Here is a 26,392-nt window from a genome sequence, read left to right on the forward strand (position 1 = left end):
GAGACCTTAAAGTGTTTTTTAATTACATCGATTAAAATACGATCTACTAATTTACAGTAAATATAACAATTTTTAATTAAAATTTTGCAATGATCCTTGTTTCTTTGATAAATATACGTTTTCCAAAATATTTCATAAAAAGATTGTTTCTCGTTTGTCTTGACTAATTCCAAGTTCAAGACAGAACCCGACTACTTTAACACACGATGTATTCATAAAGATACGTAACCTACGACTATTCTATGAGGTGGAGGAATATTACATGAGAACGTAGAAACTGCTTTATTAAACCGAATTTTACTTACATTCCTTGATTTATAGGGTAAAGTAGGCTTTAATCTTGCTAACAGATGTTCTTAAACAATGATTTTCCTCTCGTTGTCGGCCAAATTTATTTTGCTATTTTCAAAAAAGCGTTCCTAGTATTAGGTATGAAGTATGTTTATGTTTCTAACTAAATGAATCACTTGCACGAGTTCGTTTCGCACGGAAGTTTATTCAATCACTCGCTGGATCTATAAAAGCAGGCACGTGCCAGAGAAAGACATTTTTGTGGTTCGTTGATTACGATTTCTATGCTAACATTTTTGCTATTCAGAGATACAATAGTCTACACAGTTTTATAAATCTTGGAACAATATTTTACTTACAAAGCTCAGACGTTTTTTGAACATATGTACTCTGTTACAGTAACCATGAAGATTGTAGCACTCACGTATACGAAAAATTCGGGTTCAACAAAGCTATTTTAGAAAATGAACTATAATGACGTCAAATGAAAGTATGAATACGCTGATAACAACAAACGCTTGCATTTTAGACATAAAGCAGTTTTGCGCTTAATTTTAGAATATTTTTTCTTGCATAATGATAATTAGGCGGACCCTTGTTATCCTTCATAAAAACTCTTCATTATTCATGAAATACGTATTTCGGTATTTTTTTCTGTTTAGTTTCACGTTTCTGCTTTCACTTAATTTTTCACACATTTTATCTCACGGTATAAAAAATAAATGAAATTAAATTAGTAGCTGATTATTTTCGTCATAAAATTAAAACAAACCACTTACCTCTAACCTGTCCGTACGTGGCACCTTCTGAGGCGTGACCATAGGTGTGGGTATAACACTCAGTGGTGCCACAGCATCAGCTGGCATCATCCCCATCATGGGACTTGGACTAAAGTAGGGACTGAACGTTGAAGGTGTGGCCATTGTGGGAAGAGTGGCCAAGTAAGAGTTCGTTGCAGCCTTTAAAATTTCCCCGAAAAAACAACAATAACAACAAATATATTTATAGTTACAAAATGGAAATGATAAATGGGAACACTTATGACTAATTGCTACGTATGAAATGTCACAAATTATCTGGATAAGTTAAAAGATATTCAAAACAAATCTATTAAGATATTGAAATCAATATTGACTGTCAATTACTATCGATACCGAAGTAAAAAAAAACTGTAGAAAATTTTCAAATCTTCTATGATAACAGTTGGTATTAGAAGTTGGCTATCCCGTTGCTACTTAACGACCGCCACACATAGCGTGTTTTCTTGGCAGTCCAAATTGTTACAGATACATAATAGTGGTTAATAAAGAATCACAGTGGAACTGTAATCTGCCCACAAAATAGTAAGTGTTATCATTAAATGTCATGCTGTACAATACTCACTCCAGGTGCCATCCAAGAAATGGAATAAAGTTTGATTTAGATATTTTACTTTTGTAAAGTTGTTAATTTAACCCTGAAACGACAGCCATCATCAAGTTATGTTGTTACCTACAACATTCCCGCTGCTATAAAGCCCATCATACTGCCAGAATGTTGATATTTGTTTGGTTTGGTTTGTTTTTAAATTCGCGCAAAGCTACACGAGGGCTATCTGCGTTAGTCGTCCCTAATTTAGCAGTATAAGATTAGAGGGAAGGCAGCTAATCATCACCACCCACCGCCAACTCTTGGAATACTCTTTCACCAACGAATAAAGGGATTCACCGTAATGAAAGGGCGAGCATGTCTGGTGTGATAGGGATTCGGACCCGCAACCCTCAGAATACGAGTAGAGTGCCTTAACCACCTGACTATTCCGGGCCTAAGACGTGATCATAATATTCTTGATTCTTAAAGCTATTGCAAATTAATATTAATTGCCACAAATTAAACTAATATTTTGATAAATACATAATTTCACTGTAAATATGATTTCCACAGTGAAATTTATAGCATTACTTTCCACTTGTTATACCTTGGAATTTGAAAACTGAAAAAATGTTAATTGTATATTTTACATCGATAACAATTTTGGATTATAATATAGCCTCACAAAAGAGAGGCATTTGTAATGGAACGAATTTTTTTTATAAACATTAACTTTTTTGTTGTAAAGGTTTTTCAACACATTTTCAGTAACTCGCAGATGCACACAGGTTATTACATTACGAACGGTTATTTTCTTAATATTTTATCTCGTTCAGGGTTAGCCTACCTTTCACTCTTCCAGGATGTGGTTACTGGAGTTAGATTAAAATTTAAACAGCCAAGTGAATAAATATGGAAAATAACTAATTTAATACAGTTTCTTAATTAAGCAATGATGAATTGTTTTACGTCATCTTGATATCCCCTGTTTTTCTAAGTAGTTATACAAACAGCTTGATAACATAGGCAGTGTCTTAACCGCTACTGCGCCTGTTGTATCGTAGCAGACATGATGAGCTCTGGTATCGGGCGAAAGGCTTCGTCGGTGCTGGGTATGGCAGATAAAGTATGGTTGACATATTATTATAAATTATCCTGCATTTTCAATGACACTTACTTATACGTTCCCTGTATATGATACTTTCTTGTCAACCTAGTAGGCTAAACGGAAACTCTAGCATTGCATAACTCTTCAGTAAATTCCTTGCGGATATGACGTCATTGACAGTGAAGAAAAACTTGCTAAATTATTGAAACGTAGCCTGCCCAATAAAAAGTTTATTATCAACCTTCAAGTTCTAGTGTAACTTGTTATTCTACACGAGGACAATCATTCTTAGAGCAAAATACAGACTCATAAATGTATAATTCGAGGGGTGAGCAGTGTGTGTGTCGGAAAAAAGCTACCTCAAGAAGCCAGTAGATTCCATCAAAATATCTCCGTTTCCATCTCTTGGGACCCACAGGAAGTATAGAGTATGGTACTTATGGTGGTATACGTCGACTAGCATCTGACTTTACGACCAACTAATGGGAATTTACACTCAGCCAAGCTAGGGTGGATGTTGGGGGAAGAAACCAAGCAACGTGCGCGTTAGGGTAATGAATACAGTAGAAGCTGCATTTACTGCATTACTTTATGGCCCTAATATCGCCATCATAGGTGGGTTATATCACTCGACAGGAGCGTTTTGTGTCGTCGCAAGGTAGCTAGATGACACTGACTGGAAGCAGAAAATTGGTAATAATGTAAGTACTTAACACACAAGAAGAGATAACAGACTTAAACATACGAGTAAGTAAAGTGAAAATAACAGCTTGATAAACACGAAACTGCTAGAGTACACCGCATAATGTAACTTGTTATTTTTGAGTCCATTCTGTTCACTTGTTGGGATAATAACTGTTTCTTGAATAAGTAAATATGAGATATAATCCAGTAGTTTCAGCGTTACGCTTACAGAAGTTATTGCAACGAAACGGAAATAAAGTGTAAAATGTGGTAACAGACTTTAAATTACTCGTATATGACTAACACGATCCAGTCACTGTGCTGAGGACACTCCTCGAAGTAAACTTTCATAAACTTCATGACGCAAATTTGAATTTCCATGTTACGACTGATATATATCTATAGAAAATGTCTATAATATCGAGATATTAAATCCACTTACATGTAAATGATTTATAACTTTTTTTCTTAAACAAGTTTAATAATTTGCAGGTGCACGAAAAATTCCATAAAAACATGCAAGACTTTGAAAATATCGAAAACGTAAACAGTAAATACTGGCAAAAAGACAAGTAATAACTGTATAAAGTTGGTGAGGCAGACATGCAGCCTGAAGACATGTTCAATAACTGTATAGAAATACAGCTGTTATGTAGTTAACTGTAGGTATTTGTCTTTGCAATGAATACATCACTTAAAAACGATATGAAATCTAATCATTGTAAGTTTTATTTATTTCAGCATGTTCATTTGTAGCACTGTACATGCATATTTAATGTGTTAGAAAGAGTTGTCTTAATTAACATATATGTCATTTTAAAATACCTCAGTTCTGATCCATGTAGTTGATTCACATTTGATCATAAGTTCTTGGTAATATGTATTGAATACTACTAGTTACTAAGTGAAATAGCATGGTAGAAAAACAAGATGGCTGTTTAGACCTCACTGCCATTTTTCCCATTACAATAGGCTTGTTTATGGACTAATGTTCTGCAGTGCAATTTCCATGGCAGTACATTGATATCAATGTTGCCCAAAGTCCATCATCATGTGCAGAAGAAGACTTACGAGGACCTTTTTCAGCAACATAAAGGCACAAAAGCCTATGAAAGATGTCTATGAATGACAAAACATGGAATTCCATTTGTACTTGCGTCGTGTAGAGAAACAGTACTTGTTAACTTGGATAAGTAAAATGAATTAACTGTGAACCAATCATGCAGATGTTACTGATTTCTTGTGTCTATGGATGGATACGTTACATTGATGAAGTCATACTTAATAGCACCGAGGTTTTGGAATGACGATCTTTCTTTATGGTACAATAGTGTTATTACTAAACTTCTGCAAAGCTCACCATGACATTTTTCTCTTCTCTGTGGAAGTCTAACTTGGCATTATAGCTATAACTTGTAATTATCATAATACTTTATACAACTATCAGAAAACCTCTGAATCCTTTATAAAACGTTGTGTTATGGGAAGGATAATAATAAACTAAAAGGACTATTGCAGATACTTGGATAGACATATGCATGACTCAAAGGGATGACATATTTCCATTCGGCAACTGCCAGATACTGTTTGTACAGATGTCAGTCAATTGTTTTGGTCTGTAAATAAGTGGTGTGCTTGGGGAGTAACTTGTAAACATGACTTTTATAAATCTAAACCTGTGTAAGTTATCCTACAAATAATCTTCCTTACCTTAGCTACAATGGAATACTGAATTTCTGGATTATCCTTAATAAGCTGGAATAACGCCTTCCCTTGCTGTACTCATAAGTTTCAACCCAACAGAATTTTTTGTTCTGAAAATTAAATTTGTGCTTTACATAATTTTACAGTCGCAAAGTAGCAGAACTTCGTGTCGCAAACTCCTGTAACATAAAACCTCCCAAAAGGAGGTAAGTTTTAAGATACTATCTTGCATTTTCAAATCACTAGATTTCAACTAATTTGCAACATGTGTAAACATAGGCCAACTGTTATCATAGATCACAATCAGCCCTCTGTAGTTATGAACTAAATGTATTCTATAACATTTGGTTAATGCTACCAAAGATTCCATAGGTCATCTAAAAGGCCGTATACATAATTGATGGCAAAGTATCGCTGATTGACTTAACCTTTTTAATGTTGGTGTAATATCTAATACAGAACCCTGTAAAACAATCAGTTTTATTTCCTATTCGATTCTGTTGAACATACTAATGTTGTTGTTTGTTGTTTTCAATTAAGCCCAAAGCTACACAATGGGCTATCTGTGCTCTGATCACTACGGGTATCGAAACCCGGATTTTAGCGTTGTACGTCCGCAGACATACCGCTGAGCCACTGGGGGACTGAACATACTAATAACGAATATATTGTTAATCACACTTAATATCGACTTGGCCGTTTCTTTTATAGGTGTTACGATGCAAAGCTATAATAAGGGCTATCTGCGCTCCGTCTGCCATAAGGGAACGAAACTTATGATAGCGTTATTAAGTCCGTAAAATTTACTCTGTCCTATCGAAGATTTCGTATACGTATAAATATATATTATCACACCGTATTTCATCAGAAAAAAATATTTTCCTTTGAAAATTAGGTAGTATAATCATCTGTACTTTCAGAAGATATCTTTGACAAAATTTGGTAAAACGACTATTCTCTGTACCGTAAAACATAATTATACTCGTTTATAAACATGTTAATAACGTGAAAATTAATGTTCACAAATTATCACATTATCTCCCCTGCCTCCAGGTTTATCTCAAATACAAACGAATTATGGAGTCTAAATTATATTTCATAAACAATATACATCACACTACATACAACTGAGAAATTTCTAGTAGAAATAATTCATTCACAAAAATTGTAACAGAAAAGTGCGAGACTAATTCGAGTGCTAATTTCGCGTCGGTTTTTATAAAATTTTTAGATTATTACTTATATCCCAGCTCCTTTTATGTTTCAAGACTTCTATATAATAGATCAAAATATATACATTTAATCACTGAAGGAATAATATTTACTGACAAAGTAACTATTTGTATGCATTATAGAAAAACGTTAAATCGCAAATAAATCCACTGCTAGTAATTGAATCTTGTGTAGCTGGAAGTGTTTACATAATTTTATACTTTACTAATCAAATTTTATAACGTAATTTTATGTTTGAAAGCTGATACCACTGCGTAATAAACATTTTAAAGACTGATTAGATCATAATCTTGGAAAGCAAAACAGGGCCATTTAATATTTAATGTTTATACGTTATAAGACCAAAAATTGTATGTGTAATAAAAATAATTTTTGCCATCTTGAACTGAAATATTGATCAGTAATGTGTTAACATTTATATGATTTTATAAAATGAATTACAGAAACGTGAAAAATGTTTTTCATAGAAAAGAGTAAACCAGTTTATAAAAATTAATGACGTAAAACAGTTCATCCGATGAACAAAGATATGCTGTGTCTCCTTTGACGAAGTATAAGAGCTGGCTGGTTTGAAGAGATTTTAAAATACCGATATTGACAGTTCAGTATAACATGATATGAAGAGAATAAACTTATCTTAGCGAAGAGACAAGATTTACTTCTAATTTAAATAGATCTTGTCACACAGATAATAAAAATACGTAAACGGCACCCAGTTGTTTGTACTTAAATTAAGATTATGCATTCAGGGTTATAAGTGTTTAGTTAGTACCATTTTATCATTATTATAATCGTAAAAATATACCTAGAGTACACATTCATTATGTTATTCAGAAAAAAAAAAACGTGACAAGATGGATTACCCACAATTTAAATTCATTCTTCATAACCTAAACTGTCAAAGCGTCTTCCGAGGAGATTAGATCTTACAACTATAGCCACCTGTAGGTAAAAAAAAAATAAAATCTGACTTAATTTACAAAACAGAAGGAGATTTCCGATAAGGCAGAACAGAGGGACCGAGTTCTACGTTGTTTGTGAACACGTAATTACTTCCATTTAAACGGTAGTTCAGGTTTTAAGTTGCTTTTTGTTAGGCTTTGTTTGGGAATGTGTTTCTATAGTTATGATTTTTATTTCTGCAAAGCTTGTAGTTGACATTTAAACTACATATAAGTGTAAAATTACATGAAATAAAAAACATAAGTATAGAAATACATTCCCAAACAAAGCATAACAAAAAGCAACCGGCAGCCAGGATTTTCTGTATTTGTTTTGAATACTATTTAAGTCAAAAGTGCTCGATTTTAAATTTGACGCTTTAAAGCCACTGCTAATCTCCTAAAAATATAAAGCACGTTAATTCAGGATAGTGTCACTAAATCAGCATGATATTCGAATGTTACAACAATAGTAACATCATATGAATAGCAATATCATAATTTTTGTATCACTTTATCATAACAAACACAATAATGAGAATAGAATACGTAAACGCTTGTTCATTCATAACATTGCATACTGTTCCCCGTGGGTCAGAGGTAAAATTGAGCACTTATAATGCTAACATTTAAGGTTCGATTCCTATGATATTCAACGCACAGATATCCCACTGGATGTCTCTGACTAATATACGTATAACATACAACTCACATTTTATTATTATCTTCGCCACTCTCCAAACTGTAAAATCATGTTTAATATAACGAACACATTTAGATCACATTATCAAACTACATTGTCTATTAACTTCGGGAAAACATTCACAACAGTTATATACGAATTGATTCAAATAAATAATAAATCACAATTCTTGAAAAAAATGTTCTCGTAGAGTCTTGTATTATCATTATCATATAGGGTCACGATTATTACAATCTGTTGAATAAAACTACAAACTTGTATTATCATTATCATATAGGGTCACGATTATTACAATCTGTTGAATAAAACTACAAACTTGTATTATCATTATCATATAGGGTCACGATTATTACAATCTGTTGAATAAAACTAGAAACTTGTATTATCATTATCATATAGGGTCACGATTATTACAATCTGTTGAATAAAACTACAAACTTGTATTATCATTATCATATAGGGTCACGATTATTACAATCTGTTGAATAAAACTACAAACTTGTATTATCATTATCATATAGGGTCACGATTATTACAATCTGTTGAATAAAACTACAAACTTACATTCTGATCTTACAACAAACTACTTCTTTTTCATGTAATATTTGTAGTGTAATTAACATATTTTTATAATGTCTATATAAATTAAATTAATGACTTAAATATAGTCTAGAGAGAACTTGAATGTAATTTAGTTTGAGTTATAAAAAATACTATTTTTAAATTTAATGAAGTATGTGAAAACATCCAGTCTTATCAATATGGGGCCCGGCATGGCAGGGTGGTTAGGGTATTCGACTCGTAATCCGAGGGCTGCGAGTTCGAATCCCAGTCACACCGAACATGCCCGCCTTTTTTAGTCGTGAGGGCATTATAATACGACAGGCAATCCCACTATTCGTTGATAAAAGAGTAGCCCAAGAGTTAGCGGTGGGTGGAGATGACTACCTGCCTTCCCTCTAGTCTTAGAATACTAAATTAGGAACGGCTAGCGCAGATACCCCTCGTGTAGCTATCCGCGAAATTCGAAAACGAACGAACAAACTTTGGTAAGTTTGATGATAGTCTTCTATTTGTGATTAAAAAGTAAAATAAAAAATCTGAGTAGGAATTGAAATAGATTTAACGGTAAGAAATCAGATATTCTGAAGACAATAAACATTGTACATCTCTGTCTACAACTTCTCATTTCACTTGTCGAGAAAATAACGATCGGATTTAATATTGATTGTTAAGATTCTCTTCTCTGCAGTGTTCCATAATATTTCAGTTGTTAGCAATAAGTACGATTCGATTTCTTTTGTTTCTTTTATTAACGACATTCGTTTATAAGATTTTCTCAGGAGACCAATTCAATCACGGCGACAAACTTCTTACCTTAATGTTGTTATTTCTTCCTTTATCATTCGCATTCTTTTTTTCTGTTCGTCTGCATGCATTAAGTCTTTTAACATAACTTCTCATTTCTGTCGAAAACAATACTTAAAGAATAGATGGAATTGAAATATACAGTATCCGAAAATCTCAAATGTGGACTTACCACAGTTGGAATCTGGCTGTGGAGAACTGGTTGGAGAGGCATCTGTTGTAACAAGGCATTCTTAAGGGCAAGATGATTTCTTCCATTTATCAACAGCTGATCCTTAAGGTGTTGTGGAGGATGGAAGTACTTACAGGGTGGTTTTTCTCTATTACACCGGCCCTAGAATGACAGATAGTAAACTGGTTCTAATCAGACTGAAGTAAAATCAAAATTCAAGCAATAATAAGGTTCTCTTTCAAATATTTCTTAAGTACCGACGTGAAATCATCAAAATGCTTATGAATTCAAACTTTAAAATATTTTATGAAGTTTTACGTAAAATTAAAATAATTTTTATTTTGCTTTAGATTTTGTTTGTTAGTTTTTGGCATCCATAAACTTTGGAGAACTATCTGTTCGAGAAAAAGACTAAAAATCTCCATGCATTAAATAAACTAGACGAAGTCTTGTTCTCCAGTGGCAAAGTGGTATGTCTGCAGACTTCAGTGTTTGAAACCGAGTTTTGGCATTCATGGCTGAATAAAAATAAAACACTTTGCAAAGGGAAATCAATCAAGACTAGGGTTTATATTCTAGAAGCTACACCGTATTCAATCTTACTACTAGTTATCGACTGTGGGCTCTTATATTCCGATAAAAAAAACAACTTAATCCATAGTATGCTATTATAAAATAATACAACCATAAATCCTTACCTAAAATAATTCAGCAAAAATTAAGTATCTATCTTCCATTCCATTCGAAATCACTGACGAATAAGCCGGGCTAGGCCTAAAATGAACTTACCTGCTTGTAGATAACCTTTCTAGGCCTATAACATTAACTTTGTCACTAATCAAATGGGAATTTGTAGGTTCTAGTAGGTGAATCCTAATTTCCACTTGCAGGCTACCCTGTCTTTGTTAACGTTTTTAGAGGTAAGTGTGAAAGTCAGGATATTTCCAAAGCATTTGAAAGCTATTGTCACAAACATTTCTCGGCCAAATGTTTTTGTTGATTTTTATTAGCCTTTGTTGCTGCCATAGTAATTTGTTCATCTAAATTCGTTTTTTTTTGTTACAGTTATAATGGTATTGAATAATCATTTATGTAAATCTGAGAGTTATGACTTAATATTTGTTTCGATAATCAGTGTTAGCATACTCGGTTCAGTTCTGGCTTATCGACGCGCTGAAACAAATCTGATCCCCTATCACATCAAATCATAGACTAAATACCAATATACACTCATCAGTTGTGGAGGCCGGGCTTGGCTAGGTGGATAAGGCACTCGACTCGTAATCTGAGAGTTTCGGGTTCGAATGCCCGTCATATCAAACATGCTCGCCCTTTCAGCCGTTATAAAGTTACGGTCAATACCATTACGCGTTGGTAAAAGAGTAACCCAAGAGTTGGCGGAGAGTGGTGATAACTAGCTGCCTTCCCTCTAGTCTCACGTGTTGTTTGTTTGTTTGTTTGTTTTGAATTTCGCGCAAAGCTACACGCGAGCTATCTACGCTAGTCGTCCCTAATTTAGCAGTGTAAGGCAAGAGGGAAGGCAGCTAGTTATCACCATCCATTGCCAATTTTTGGGCTACTCTTTTACCAACGTGTGTAGTTGGATTGACCGTCACATTATAATGACCCACCGGCTGAAAAGGCGAGCATGTTTGGTGTGAGGGAGTTTCGAGCCCGCGACTCTCGGGCTACAAGTCGAGTGCCTTAACAACCTAGCCATGCCGGGCCTCAAATCCGTTAGGAGACACACTATAGCTAAATGCAATATAAAGATCTCTGATAATCTATCAGGGATAGGTTGAACATTCTACTATATTACAATTACATTTCTCTATGAGTCGTTTTATCTTACTTTTTCTTTCATTAATAATTGTTTGAAAAATATTTACTTTATTTTTAGTATGCTCTAATGACGGTTTGGATAAACATGCTAATAAATTAACGTTTATCAGAAAATAATAATTATTTTTCTTGTAGTAAACAGTAATGTACATTGATCAGAACGTTATTACCATAAATTCGTAGAACAATTATTGAGCTGGTAATTTTGAAACACACCTACCCACCGTTTTTAGTGAACACAAATACAGTAATATGTGCGAAGATTGAGAAGATATGAATTCAGCGTTAACAACTTAAACGACATCCGGAAATTAAACATCATGGGCTACGCCATTTTCACGGTAAAAATACGCGATTCCTAGTATAAATGAAGCAATTTATATTTGAGATACCATATCCGAATTAGTGGAATTTACAGTAATATAGATTAACGTTATAAAGTCAACGATAAAAACAAAAGGTTTGGTTCTTCTTGATGACGAGAAACCCACTTGGAATAAAAATGTATCTCAGAACAGCTGGTATGGTTATCAATACTTTCATTGATAAGGAGAGAACAATGTTAAAACCTTAGCCTGAAGATGACCTGAGAAGGTCGATACGTTGCTCTCTCCTTATCGATAAAAGTGTTAATACCCATACCAGCCGTTCTGAGATACAAAAGGTTTGTTTTGTTTTTAATTTTCGCGCAAAGCTACACGAAGGCTATCTGCGCTAGTCCTCCCTAACTTAACAGTGTAAGACTAGATGGAAGACAGCTAGTCATCACCACCAACAGCCAACTCTTTGACTTCTCTTTTACCAATGAATAGCAAGATTGACCGTCACATTATAACGCTCCACGGCTGAAAAGGCAAGAATATTTGGTGTGACTGGGATTCGAACCCTCGAACCTCGGATTACGAGTTGAATGCCTTAACCATCTGGCCATGACGGGCACAAAACAAACAAAAGGACTGCCAGCAGATAAATGGTACCTTGTATTGTGAGAATTATTTTGTGCTGTCAGCTTTCCTTACAATTGACAACAGTTGTTTCAAAAACAAAATAAACTTATTATTTGTGTAATTTATTTAAAGAAACCAAATCTAAAATCTTTTAAACAATAGCAACTTAAACCTCTGAATATTAATATGAACATACATTATGAAGTAAGATAAAATACATACATGTATGTATATATGTAACAAACTTAATAATGGTTTTACAGTAGCTTTGCTTACCGCCAATGTCAGTCATATACAAGTCTTATACCAAAAGTTATGACACCAAGAAATTTTTGCTTTTCATTGGGGGAAGTTAAAAACCTAAATATACCCCCCCCCCCCGATATCTTTGAGAGCCCAAGTTCCTGATGGCAAACAGTTTCGATACTAAATGTTATCATATTAAGTTTTCTAAACCAATGACCTATGCTACATCTACAGTGCCCCTTGATGGCTCACGGGTAAGTCTAAGGCCTCTAATGTTTTACAAATCTGCTTTGGATAACCACGATAGATAGAACACAGATGGTCTATTGTGCAGTTTTGCGTTTAACAACAAACAACTATACTATATTGGACACAAATTAATTGGCTGGTGAATGATGTTGACCAGGCAAGACTAAAAGAACAACAACCGTCATTACAAAATGTGAAACTTCTTAAGAAAAGGATGGAAAAGAAGCGCAGGTTTATTCTTTTCTATATTTATCTTTATCGTTACACGGCTATGTACGTACACATCTTTTGGTACAAATCTAGTTCTATGACATGTAGGACCCATCAAAGCAACTCAGTAAAAAATATTTATTTTGTGAAATATATTTTAAAATTAAGAACGTTAAAGTTCTAGAAAACTTCGATTTCCTTAGATTAGTCGCTGTGTTTATTTGGAGTACAAAAATAAGGCAGTTTTTCTTGGCGTGATGTTGATTGCCATATAAGTAGCAGTTGAAAAATAGGCTTAGAAAAGTTATTCAAAGTCAGCGGTAATGCGCAATTTATGCAATAAAATAGTTATTTTTCGAATGATAACGCAAGGAAACTTTGTATTGTTGTTTTGGACAGACATAATTTCACCTTTTACTTTTCCTGATATAAATCTGTGCGATTATTTAATATATGCATGTTTTTGATAAATATAACAAAAGACTAGCTATAAAACGTTTATTCAATATACCAGGGTTACTTTTAACAGTTTCAACTGATCGTAATTATTAATTCGATGTGATTAAACGTTTTCTTTATCTGTTGAATTTTCACGTAAAGATGCTTTAAGACTATCTCCGCGAGTCGTCCCTAATTGTGAAGTGATAGACCATAGCAAATATCTGTTGCTAACTTTTAGGGTACTCTTACCAACGAATATTGGAATTGATTGTACGATCATAACGCCTCCATATTACAAAAAAAAAAAAAAAAAAGTGGTGAGCATTGCGGGCCGAAACAAATGGAAGTAAATCTCTTGTGGTTCGTAATTGGAAGCTTATTTTAATATAGCAAAAAAATCCGTTTGGAAATATTGCATGTTATTTGTTAATAAAAAAGCAAATTTAAGTTTCAATTTAATACGTACAATTAGATTAAAGATATTATTTTATTTATTCAAAATTATAAGCGTTATTTGTCCTAGTGAAGGATTTTATATTATAATTTTGTAATTGAAATTTGAATTTTTTCTTCCGTTTGTTTGTTTTTAATTTCGCGCAAAGCTACTCGAGGGCTATCTGCGCTAACCGTCCCTAATTTAGCAGTTTAAGACAAGAGAGAAGGCAACTAGTCACCACTACCCATCGCCAACTCTCGGGCTACTCTTTTACCAACGAATAGTGCGATTGACCGTCACTTTATAATGCCTCCACGGCTGAAAGGGCAAGCATGTTTGGTGTGACAGGGATTCGAACCCGCGAACCTCAGATTACGAGTAGAGTACCTGAACACACTTGGCCATGCCAGGCCTCTCTTTCTTCCGTTCTACAAACTACTGTATTTGGTAATCAGATGTCATGAAGAACATTTTGTTCACCTTTCGGATAAAAAAACTATTAGCTGATAGAAACTTGAAATATACTTTGTACGTATCCATACTAACACCTACAGATAAGACAAAGTGTGGTATTGCTGTGAATATAGAAACAGCTTTGTATTACCATGGCGTTACATGTACGATCTTAATGCTGGTACACTATTACAGCGTTATGATAGTCAGTAGATGTATTACTACAGTTATAGTATTATCATGGAATAAATAATTGTCTTCTGACACTTACCCTCCAGTGGCTCAGCGGTATGTCTGTGGACTTACAACGCTAAAAAGCGGGTTTCAATACCCGTGGTGGGTAAAGCACAGATAGCCCATTGTGTAGATTTGTGCTTAATTCAAAACATCAACAACTTATGACACTTAGAGTGGTTTACGTTGCACCCAATTGTATTCAAATTACGACAAACGTATTTCAGAAATTGTCTCTCATAATACATAAAGAATAACAGTAAATAGCGAAAATCAATAATGAAATCTACACATTTACTTTATTTAAGTTTATTACAATAAATAAATTGATTTTTAATTTTAAAACTATTTCTAAACTAAGGTGCTTGCAGGCTGTTGATAATGCTTACTCTATTAATATGTCTATTATGTGTACTGGGGTGCCATCTTCAGGGAATAAGTTGAAGTTACTGTAAACCTAATACCCATCTTATGTAAATATGTGGTACTCATAGTTCGAATATCCTCAACTAAACGTGTTCATCCTATTGTTTGTGCCTTGGCTTGATTTGGACTCCCTATATTTTGTTATTTCGTTAGTGTATTGTTGAAGGAAAAACAAACTAAATGAGTAAAACCATATAAGATCACCTTGCGAAATAAGGGTATGAAATTCCGAAATTAAGTAAATACATAAAACAACGTGACAGCTATTGTTAAAATTTCGACAATAAGTTATGGATGATCTTACTATATTAATTTTGAGTTTTAATGACTTAATCAATAAAATATCCTTGAGCTTAGATTTCTTTAATCACATTCTGTTAAAATCCTGAAAATTTATCCATAAAGTTATCACATTACATCTCCATGCTTGAGGGTAACCTACAAGTGTAAAACAATGTATTTAGGATTTTGGCAAGGTGTAATGATGAAAAAAATATTCTAAGTATCAAAGAGATTTTATTGATCAAGTGGTTAAATTCCGCAAGTAAAGAAACAAGATTTGTCTATGAAAATATCATTGATAAAATACGTCTTCTTTTGTGGTCGTTTGACTTGAAATGTGCAAGCAGTATCATTAGACGGTCACTACGCCTACTTTATATTCTTGAAAACTACTAATTAAATAACAGATGGAAGTATTTTCAAAATAACGTTCCAAACAAAGTTGTTTAAAAGTTTGTCGAATCTATTATTTCTCACGCAGTAAGCGTGACGTGCACAACAGACCTTTGGCTTCCGCCAATCATTCTAGAGTAAAGTAACATTAAAGTAAGTATGACGTGTAAAATGGACCTTTGGCTTCCACCCATTATGATACAGTAAAGTAACATTACAGTTAAGGTTACTTAAAAATCGATTCTTTCATTAGAACCCATGATTCTAAGTTAAAGAAACATTACAATTAATGTAACGTGTACAATAACTCTGGTTACCACTAGTGGAAGTTGCATACTTTTAATCCCAGTTTATTCCATTAGAGGGCGAATAATATTTGTGTTAATTATATTACTTGTGTGACATTTAAACTTTCTTTTTTTGAAGTATTCAGTTATGCATATTAATTTGCAAATAAATACTGTTTTAAAATATTAAAACCTCACCAGGTATACTTATAGAATACCAACCAGTAATGCTTCAGGGACTGCATACGTTCAACCTACTAACGTGCAACACGTGCAGACCTTTTACAACTGTGCTTGAGAATGTTTTTTTTATGTTCATAAATGTCATGGTAGCTGATTATTCTTTTGTTGTCATGGAAATGCCACTAGTTCGTGTTCCTCCATAGTTATTATGGGACGATTCTCTTGGAAGGAAAGTTTAAAGAACCACAGATGTATAGGTTATGGTTAAAATAACAATAAAACAAAGCATTATTTTCTTTTACAAACAACTCTGACCAAATTATCGGGATAAAATAGCACTTTCCTTCTCTAATCATCATTGTGAATTATCTTATTTGCTTTATTTAAATAGTTAGCTTTTGAAATAGTAACCGTAAAAAGAACGATGGTTACAATACAGACTCGCTTCTAAATAAGAAGTGATTCTAACTTATCCACTGTGAATGACTCGCTACTCATAACTCACAATATCACTTTAAACTGTTTTATTTTGAAATTGTATATCTTATACGAGTGATAAAATCCACAGTTCTGTTGGTTCTTTTTAATTTCGCGCAAAACTGCACGAGGGCTATCTGCGCTAGCCGTTCCTAATTTAGCAGTGTAAGGGTAGAGGGAAGGCAGCCAGCCATCACCACCCATCGCCAACCCTTGGGCTACTCTTTTATCAACGAATAGTGGGATTGACCTCACAATATAACGCTCAAACGGCTGACATGGCAAGCATGTTTAGTGCGATGGGGATTTGAACCCGCGATCCTCAAGTTACTACTCGAGCGCCCTAACCACCTGGCCATGCTGGACCTCCACAGTTCTAGCTGTAATGATTGTATAACTTATTCTTTTCACTGACATATTCTTTGTTCGAACAGTGACATATGAATGAAGAGGAAGGGTTGAAATAATATGAAAATTAATGTACAGATGTTTTCTTCCCCATTTCTCTTACTTTGTCCATTGCAGCCCAAAATCGGATGTGTGTAAATACAGCATTTCCGACCTGGATTTTGTTTTCCACAAGAAGCATTTCATACAATGCCGCAATTCATCAAATGTGCTGGACAATGAAGGATATAAGACTCAAGGAAATGCTATTTTTATATGCAGTATGATACTTTAAAAATTATGGTTTAAGTGCCAAAAAAACAAAGAAAAAACATTTCTGCGGCTAACTTCGTTTTTACAATAATTGTTAGTCCTATCGGTTTCCAACAGTTCGCCTCCGTTCAGTCTTCATACTGAAATATAAGTAGTTTAAAACAACAAATAACCAACGAAAGTTGCTAACGAGACGAAAATAAACAAGAAATAACGCTATTTGTTGTTGTTGTATATTTTGAGTGGAGAATAAAACACAAATTAATTATTTAACAAAGCGCCAGGTGGACATGAAACACAGCTGCCACAAGCTACATCAGTGGTTATTATTATTATTACAGCCTTATGTTTACTACTTTTCTCCCTTTCATTAAATATTTAAAAAAGAAAGTTCATGGAACACGTTTCAAATTAGCAAAACAAAACAAAAAGTGTTTATAAGATTACAAAATTTCTTACGTACGCAAAGGATCTTTCAACATTCTTTGAAATAACTGCGTTTAAGGGAGTTTTTATATTACAAAAGTTTATAAAATAAACACTCATAGAATACAGAACTCGAATTACTTGAGCACTAATATAATAGTTACAAACTTGGAGAGGAGAAATACGGTACTGCACTTCTATACTGGAGATCAAAGTTAACTGGGTTTGGTTTAGAGGCCATCTTATAAACTAGTATATTTTTTATTCTATTTAATAAAGCAGGAAGTTCATTCAGATAAGCTCGACATAGCCAGTTGGTTAGGGCGCGTCACTCCTAATCTGAGGGAAGCGGGTTCAAATTCCCATCACACCAAACATGCTCGCCCTCTCATCCGCGGGGGCGTCATTATATAACGCTCAACTACACTAATCGTTGGTAAAATATTAACCCAATAGTTGGCAGTGGGTGGTGATGACTAGTTGCCTTCCATCTAGTCTTAAACCGCTAAATTAGGGACGGCTAGTGCAGAGAGCCCTCGTGCAGCTTTGCGCGAAATCCAAACACAAACAAACAATCATTCAGTTACATAAGTAATGGAAATTTCAATGATATTTTTCTCCGTTTCAGTTCATTGTTTTTCTACTTAACATACACTTCTTAATCTTATGGGACTGGGTGTGGCTAATGGTTTGTGTACCCGCGGTGTTAAACTGAGATTTCATAGCTTGCAAGCCATTTCCTAGAAAAAACAAAAAACCTTCACAACCTAGGCCAACAGGATGCTATTTAAGAGTGACGGCTAAATCCTACTATTCGTCCAGAAAATAGTAGTCCAAGCGTTGCCATTGGACGTTGATGGTCAGTTGTCTTCTCCCAGTTTAAAATCAGGGACATCTGTGTACAGATAGTCCCTGTGTATATTTTCGTGAGAAAGTGTTTGAATAAATGTCTCCGAATATGTAACCTGGTGAATACATCAACAAGAGCGTGAATAATATTACTGTACGTAAGTACATAAGTAATCATTATACATATATTTTAAATAGAACATTTTTATTTCATAAGAAAATTGTTTATTTGTTTTTGAATTTCACACAAAGCTACAGAAGGACTATCTGCGCTAGCCGTCCATAATTTAGCAGTGTAAGGCTAGAGGAAAGGCAATTATTCATCATCGCCCACCGCCAACTCTTGGGCTATTATTTTACTAAAGAATAATGGGATTGACTGTCACATTATAACGCCCCACGGCTAAAAAGACAAGCTTGTTTGGTGTTACGGGGTTTCGAGACCCCAACCCTCAGATTACGAGTCAAGTGCCCTAACCACCAGGCCACGCCGACCCCGATGGAAAAGTAGAGACTAGATTTGGTTTTCATCATTTGGAGTATAATTCTGAAATTTCAAAGAGTTGACCCATAATTTCACTCTAAAAACTCAAAAATTGAACGTCCAAGAGTTGATAGCAGGTGCCCAAAAATTATTCTGTAATTAATAATAGTAAAGTTCATCGAGTCATCTCTAAGTACCTAATATTGAATTATTCGCGTTTCCGCACAACGCAAACCAATTAAAACATTCGATGACCAGTTAATCACGTTACTTTGCTTTGTAATGACAGAAAATATAAAGTCTCAACAAACGATGACACACTAATAAAAACAATTTGTTTAACAGTGAAGGTTGTGAAACAAAAATAACCGCGTTCAATGACATTTTCAGCTAACACTGACATTTCTACTGATCCCTGGGAAGTATGTATGTTCCGAGTAGTAACTGTTCAGTGAACCAGACTGAAGATGGTTTGACAAGTTGTGCTTCGACTTGTCATAACAGAGAGAGAAGGGAACACATGCGATGCTAGACAACCGGCTCATCCTGTACGTGTTATCACAAACACATGTCGTTTTAGAACATGAAAAAACTTGCAGACGACACCAGGTGACTGATTCAGGGTAAAGGTACGACGTTCTTTATTCTCAATTGTAATTCACATTCCAGTGTACCGCGAAAAGTGAATAAACGGATAACTTTTGGCAGCTAGATTATCAGACAAGCACGAATGTTTTACATATCAACAATATATACCCCCACACTCATGTATATTCACACACACACACACACACACACACACAAATATACATGTATGTATATATATATATTTCAGAGTGTAGTTTCTAAACATTTTTGGTAAGTTGCGCATGGCTCGTTAACCTATACATGTAAACGGATTTATATTTTGAAAACCTCAACCATGTTGTAAGTTCATAGTGATTATGATGTTTTGCACTCGTACAAATGTTTCATTATTTCAGTAGCTATTTTGAAAACCTCAATCATGTTGTAAGTTCATAGTGATTATGATGTTTTGCACTCGTACAAATGTTTCATTATTTCAGTAGCTATTTTGAAAACCTCAACCATGTTGTAAGTTCATAGTGATTATGACGTTTTGCACTCGTACAAATGTTTCATTATTTCAGTAGCATCATCTAAACGTTTCGTTCAATTACCTAACTTCCCATACTTGTGCTTGCAGGTTTCATTTGCAAAGGCAAAGTCAATCCTCGTGACGCTTGAGCAAAATACCTAATGATATACTTGATGGTTTTCCATATACTGCTATGTGGTTAGACTCGTAAATCAAGTGGTTTACTGCGTTCCAACACGTATAGTTTACATCTGAGGGCGATAACAACATTAATTAATAACGTAAAATGGCGACCCAATTACATTGGCATACAATACAAACTCAAATTATGCGTGGCGGTAATTCTGCTATAATAAATGATTAGATAATTCATTTGGGATATAAGAATAAACTTTAAGATCTATACTGACTTACAAATGTAGGGAGAATTTATGATATCACACCGACTGTTTAGAATTAAGTACCACTGTTCATCTGTATTTGTTAGAAAATAATACAAAATACACAAATTTAACACTTTAAACCCGGCATGACCTAGCGCGTAAGGCGTGCGACTCGTACTCCGAGGGTCGCGGGTTCGCGCCCGCGTCGCGCTACACATGCTCGCCCTCCCAGCCGTGGGGGCGTTATAATGTGACGGTCAATCCCACTATTCGTTGGTAAAAGAGTAGCCCAAGAGTTGGCGGTGGGTGGTGATGACTAGCTGCCTTCCCTCTAGTCTTACACTGCTAAATTAGGGACGGCTAGCACAGATAGCCCTCGAGTAGCTTTGTGCGAAATTCCCAAACAAACAAACACTTTAAAAATTATTTTACAATGATAGTGGGAGTATATTCCAATATTGTTGACATCGGCGATAAATATCCTTTTTTACACATTGTCAACATCCCGTTTATAACAAAATGATTCGTCCGTCTACTAACAGGTTCGTGTCTAGATTCTTTTTATGTAAAATAAACAATTAAGTACTCGGCAAAATCAACTACGTAGAAGAAAACTCGTGTGCTTGTGCAAACTTTTAATACACTTTCATACCTGTTTGTATGTATGAAACTGTCTACCAGAGGCTATATCCGGTATTCGAAGTCTTTTTTTCTTTTTGTGCACAACTACATATTGGGCTATATGCACCTACTCCATCACGACGAATAGAAACTAGGATTTTAGTATCATAAGTTCATAAACGTGTCGCTGATCGACCTGAGGACAGTAGACGATGTACCCTTACAGATGTGCGAGTTCCCCTTTTCATATACATACCTTGCAAAAACCAATATCCATTTTATATTTTCCCAGTATCATCGGGTACTAGGTATCTGTTTTGTACTTTTTCTTACGTTTTTTTGTTATTTTTTTCACGATCTGGATTCACAGTACCCATATTTATGGGTATTAATGGCCATTTGAGATTTAACGCGGATTAGATTTAACAGAGGATTAGGGAGCCCCAAAGTTCTTAGAGTTTTCTAAAAAAAAGCAATGATATTTAGCTTTGTACTATAATTTTTGTCGATTCACAGCACATACAATAACATCTGACACTACTGTCAGGCCTAGCTAATCTGTGTGTGGTGGGAGCTGTTGTCCCTCCCGTCTCCCACAATAGTCTAATCCAATTCTGGCATGTATTAAGGTTTATTATAAAAACCAGGGGTGTTCAGAGATCTTGGGATCCCTCTTCGCTTTGCTCAAAGTTAAAAAGAAGCGTGCTTAGATTAATTTAAGATGGTTATTTTAAGTGTTTTACTGGTGGTTAGGAAGTTCATGGAGTGAAGCGGCAGCGTAGAGTCCATCGATGTTGTGGTACTTGAACGACGCTACACGACTGGGTTATGATTGAAAATTATTATGCGGTTTTCTTCTTCTCATTCTAAAGTTCAAATAGTCCCCGTGGATGGGAAGTTCTACGGGGAGGCAGTAATCTACATATCATATGTCTAGGCTGGGATCAATAAATACAAAGTTCGAGAATTAGCTGTGTGTGTGAGAGAAAACAAACTTTTACGGTCCAGCCGACGACAGATAATGCTCGAGCATAATAATAATAATAATCAATCAAAACATTTCGTAACAATAATTTTATTTTAAATGGCAAGAAACATTCTTAAACAGAGATGTTCTGGAATATTAGTACCTACCTTCATCCCGCTCGCGATAATTTATTTGTTACATTCGTGAAGTATCTAATTTTAGCTAGAGGGATTGGTCGTATGTTGTATTCTAGTGAATTTGAAGTTATTAATTAAGACAGAACTACAATGCGACACCAGAGAACGCTACATGTGTGTCGACCTCAGAGGAGAGAGGAAAGGGGCTAATGACGATGACGTCATAGTTCCACAAAGTGTCAACAGAGGACGCGTTGCTAGACTATCATGTCAGGTGGCCATGACACTATAATTCTATGGAACTAGCATGAATTTCTTCAACATGTCTCAACATGACCATAATTAATACACTCGGTATAAAACACTAGTTCATTAGATCTATAAATTTCATGACAACTTATATTTAACTTGTTTTAAAAAAACGATATCGTGAAATAATTAAAACTTACTGTTAACTCAATTATAAATTAGTGATTATTTCCAAGATTTTTAGTGCTTATGCAAGACAAAATATTTAATTTTACAATGTCATTTACATAACTCATGAGACTTAGAAAGACAACAGGTTTACTATAATTCTACGTGTGATTATGTTATCAAACCACCCGCTAATACAGCGGTAAGTCTATGGATTTACAACGCTAAAACCTAGGGTTAGATTCCCCTCGGTGGGCTCAACAGATAGTCTGATGTGGCTTTGCTATAAGAAAAACATATACAAATACGTTATCAATGTCTAGATGGAATTATTCTAAAACCAGCATATTTTAACATCTGCTAATTCATTTTTCAACAACTAAAAATACTAAACGAATGACTTACTGTTTATCTATCCATTTTTCTATAAAACGTTCATTTGAATATTAAAATTGTATTAAAGATTGAGTGTGTTTAATACAAGGACACTATAAAAAAATCACACACATACAACCCAGACATTGAATTTTAACAATTACAAAAGTCGTGACGTGGCCATACACGTGCAGATAGTGATTCTATAAACGTAGAATGATAGCTTCATTGTGTCAGTGCATCATCAATTACTAGATTTAATCACACGCAAAACGTTCTTCTTCAGTACACAAAATCACCGAGGAAGTTTGGACGTCATTACGTCCAAGTTTCAACCAATTTTTTACTAAGAAGAGAGGAGCAGATAGGTCAGTTTGGTCACGGTTTAACCTGTTTGTTACTCAAGGCGTTAGGTAAAATCGACTGTGACCAAACTGAAATATCAACTCTTTTCTTTTTAATGAAGCGTGGTTTTGTGTACTGTAGAATGCAGTTTTACATGTGATTAAATCTACTAACTGATGATGCACTGACATCATCATCCAACACTGTCTCCAGTGTGGTTTCCTAATAATGTCCAGTGGACAGTTTCAACGTTTTAAGAATTTTAGTATTTCACTTGAGTGAATGGAATTAAGCACAGCACTACGGGTACCAAAACCCGAATTTTAGCTGAAGACATCACTATACTATCATAAGGCGAAATTCTGAATTTACTGCGAGAATCGAATGCGGGTTTCCGAGGTAAAAGCCCGGTATGCTAGCCACTACACCACATAAGATGGTATTTAAACTGTAAGTCGTTTGTTTATTATATTTAGCTACAAAATAATAAAATTAAATTACTGGTTATAATAACTGTCTCATGTATGTTTTACTTCCTACAGTTCATTGTCCGAAAGAAACTATGGGTAGTTTAAATATGTATTCCATACTTTCACAACGTTTGTGTACAGAAAGAAATTTGGAAATATGTTTATCAGTGATCGATTCCTAACAGCATTAGAAAGTCTCAAATGTTTATGCAGTTTTAACCTCCAATTAAATGTTTTGAAGAAAGCAGGATGGATAAATAGCAAGGCATTCATTTATTATTTTTATTTGTAGCAAAATGAATCCGCACCGATGTTAAAATATGCAAATTACTGGTTTTAACGTAACTGAATCTAGACACTGATAACGTAACGACACGCTAATGTATGCTAATACCGTCACAACATATCTGTTAACACCCTACGTAGAAATAATGGTTTTAACATAATTAAATTCAGTATTTGGAGACGTAATCATATGTAGAAATGTAGTAATGCTGTTCGCCTCAGTAAGATAAAATATAAAACTATCAAATGAAATATCTTCTCTTGCATAAACACCAAAAATGTTTAAAATAATCACTTGATTTATAATTAAAGAGTCCAGCGATAAATTTTAATGATTACATTATATCTTACTTTTACGACAATTTAAGTATAAACGGTCATGAAATAAATGTATAAAACTACTGAATTAGCGTTAGACGTCATTTTTATGGACCGTTTACATATAAATGGTTAATAAAGGTAATAAACTAACGAATTAATGTTTTATACAGAATGTATTAATTGTACTCAAGTTGAGAGAAGTTAATCAAATTTGTGCTAGTTCCACGGAACTGGCCTGGTATGGCCAGGTGGCTAGGACACTTGACTCGTAATCTGAGGCTGCGGGTTAGAAATCCGTCACACCAAACATGCTCACTTTTCAGCCGTGGAGATATTATAATGCTCGGTCAATCCCAATATTCGTTGGTAAAAAAGTGGTCCAAGAGTAGGCGGTGGGTGGTGATGACGAGCTGCCTTCTCTCTAGTCTTATACTGCTATATTAGGGACGGCTAGTGCAGATAGCTCTCATGTAGCTTGGTGCGAAAAATGAAAAACCAAACAAACAAACATCTATGGAACTACAACGAAATGGCAGTCTGTCATGGCGGCTTAGCAAAAAGCCCTCTTTGATGATATAATTGCATGGCACTAAAGCCCCATGATGACATTTTGTACAACTATGTTTTCACGTCATTGATTGTAACATTAGCCCCTGCCTTTAGGAAAAACAAAAATTTAGTTTCTTGGTTCACGCACTATCCACAGTTTGTATAAACACTGACACCAATATACTTAAGTCTTTAAATATAATCAAAATTAACTTAGAGATACTAAAATGTAGTTTTTCCACGTGCTATCCCTGATTCTCCGTCTCTAGAGACATTGACTAGTGTACCTAACTCTTTTGTATATGATGAAAAATAACTAAAGAGACACCAAAATCTAGCTGTTTGTTTCACGTACTATAGCTGGTTCTCTGTCTCTAGAGACATTGACACCAGTATACTTAAGTATTTATATATACTAAAAATTAACAGACAAAATTAGATGTTTGTTTCACGTACTATAGCTGGTTCTCTGTCTCTAGAGACATTGACACCAGTATACTTAAGTATTTATATATACTAAAAATTAAGAGACAAAATTAGATGTTTGTTTCACGTACTATAACTGGTTCTCTGTCTCCAGAGACATTGACACCAGTATACTTGAGTATTTATATATACTAAAAATTAACAGAAAAAATTAGATGTTTGTTTCACGAACTGTTCTTCGTTTTCTCTCTTTAGAGAAGGTGACAACAGTTTATTCACGTCTTTAAAAATAAAATTTAATTCAGTAGGCACCAAGATGTAGTCGTCTGTTTCATGTACTACACTTGTTTCTCTACCTCTAAAACATTGACAACAGCATACTTAAACTTGTATATATATAATAAAAATTAATTTAGGAGACAGAAATCTAACTTTGTTTCACGTACTATCTCTTGTCCTGTGTTTCAAAATTTGACAATAGTATTCTTGAGTCTTTCTATATAATTCCTTCCAATAACGACAGATGAGCAACGAACGTCAACTAATACACTCCTTTTGAGTAACCTTGTCTTAATATCAGATGGAAATAATTGTTAGTTTAGTAAAGGTCCTTCAGCGGAAAATATTAACGAATCCAATATGACAAGGAAATGACTTTATAATACATGTACAGAAAGACGGGAATCGGCTTGAATTCCCTCTTCATTTTCTGTTCACTCACATGTTCATAGAATCTTCTATGAACCGTACGTACCAGAGAGTGAAAGAAACTTCTACGAACCTTGTGTACAAGAGCGTGGAACAGTTTTCTATGAAGTAAACAGACAAGAGTGTGTGAAACAGCGTACTGTGAATTGAGTTTCTTATGAATAAAGGAGTGACACAATCTTAGATGAAGTGTATTTTCTGCAAACACGA

The 26,392-nt window shown here is 34.5% G+C and overlaps 1 protein-coding gene across 3 annotated transcripts in view; it reads right to left on the reverse strand.

Annotated features, from left to right (window-relative positions):
* LOC143243971 (muscleblind-like protein 1) overlaps positions 1 to 26,392 on the reverse strand; it is a 198,567-nt gene that overhangs the window by 24,910 nt on the left and 147,265 nt on the right. For all 3 annotated transcript variants that reach the window (XR_013024822.1, XM_076487874.1, XM_076487875.1), the window contains exons 3-4: positions 9,555 to 9,716; positions 1,071 to 1,250 (exon numbers count right to left, since the gene is read on the reverse strand). Coding sequence is in view for 2 of the 3 variants with exons in the window: in XM_076487874.1 (XP_076343989.1) it covers positions 1,071 to 1,250; positions 9,555 to 9,716 (342 nt within the window). In the remaining variant the exon portion in view is untranslated. The remainder of the gene's footprint in view (positions 1 to 1,070; positions 1,251 to 9,554; positions 9,717 to 26,392) is intronic.

Source organism: Tachypleus tridentatus, chromosome 2, assembly GCF_004210375.1.
Source record: "Tachypleus tridentatus isolate NWPU-2018 chromosome 2, ASM421037v1, whole genome shotgun sequence".
NCBI lineage: Eukaryota > Metazoa > Arthropoda > Merostomata > Xiphosura > Limulidae > Tachypleus > Tachypleus tridentatus.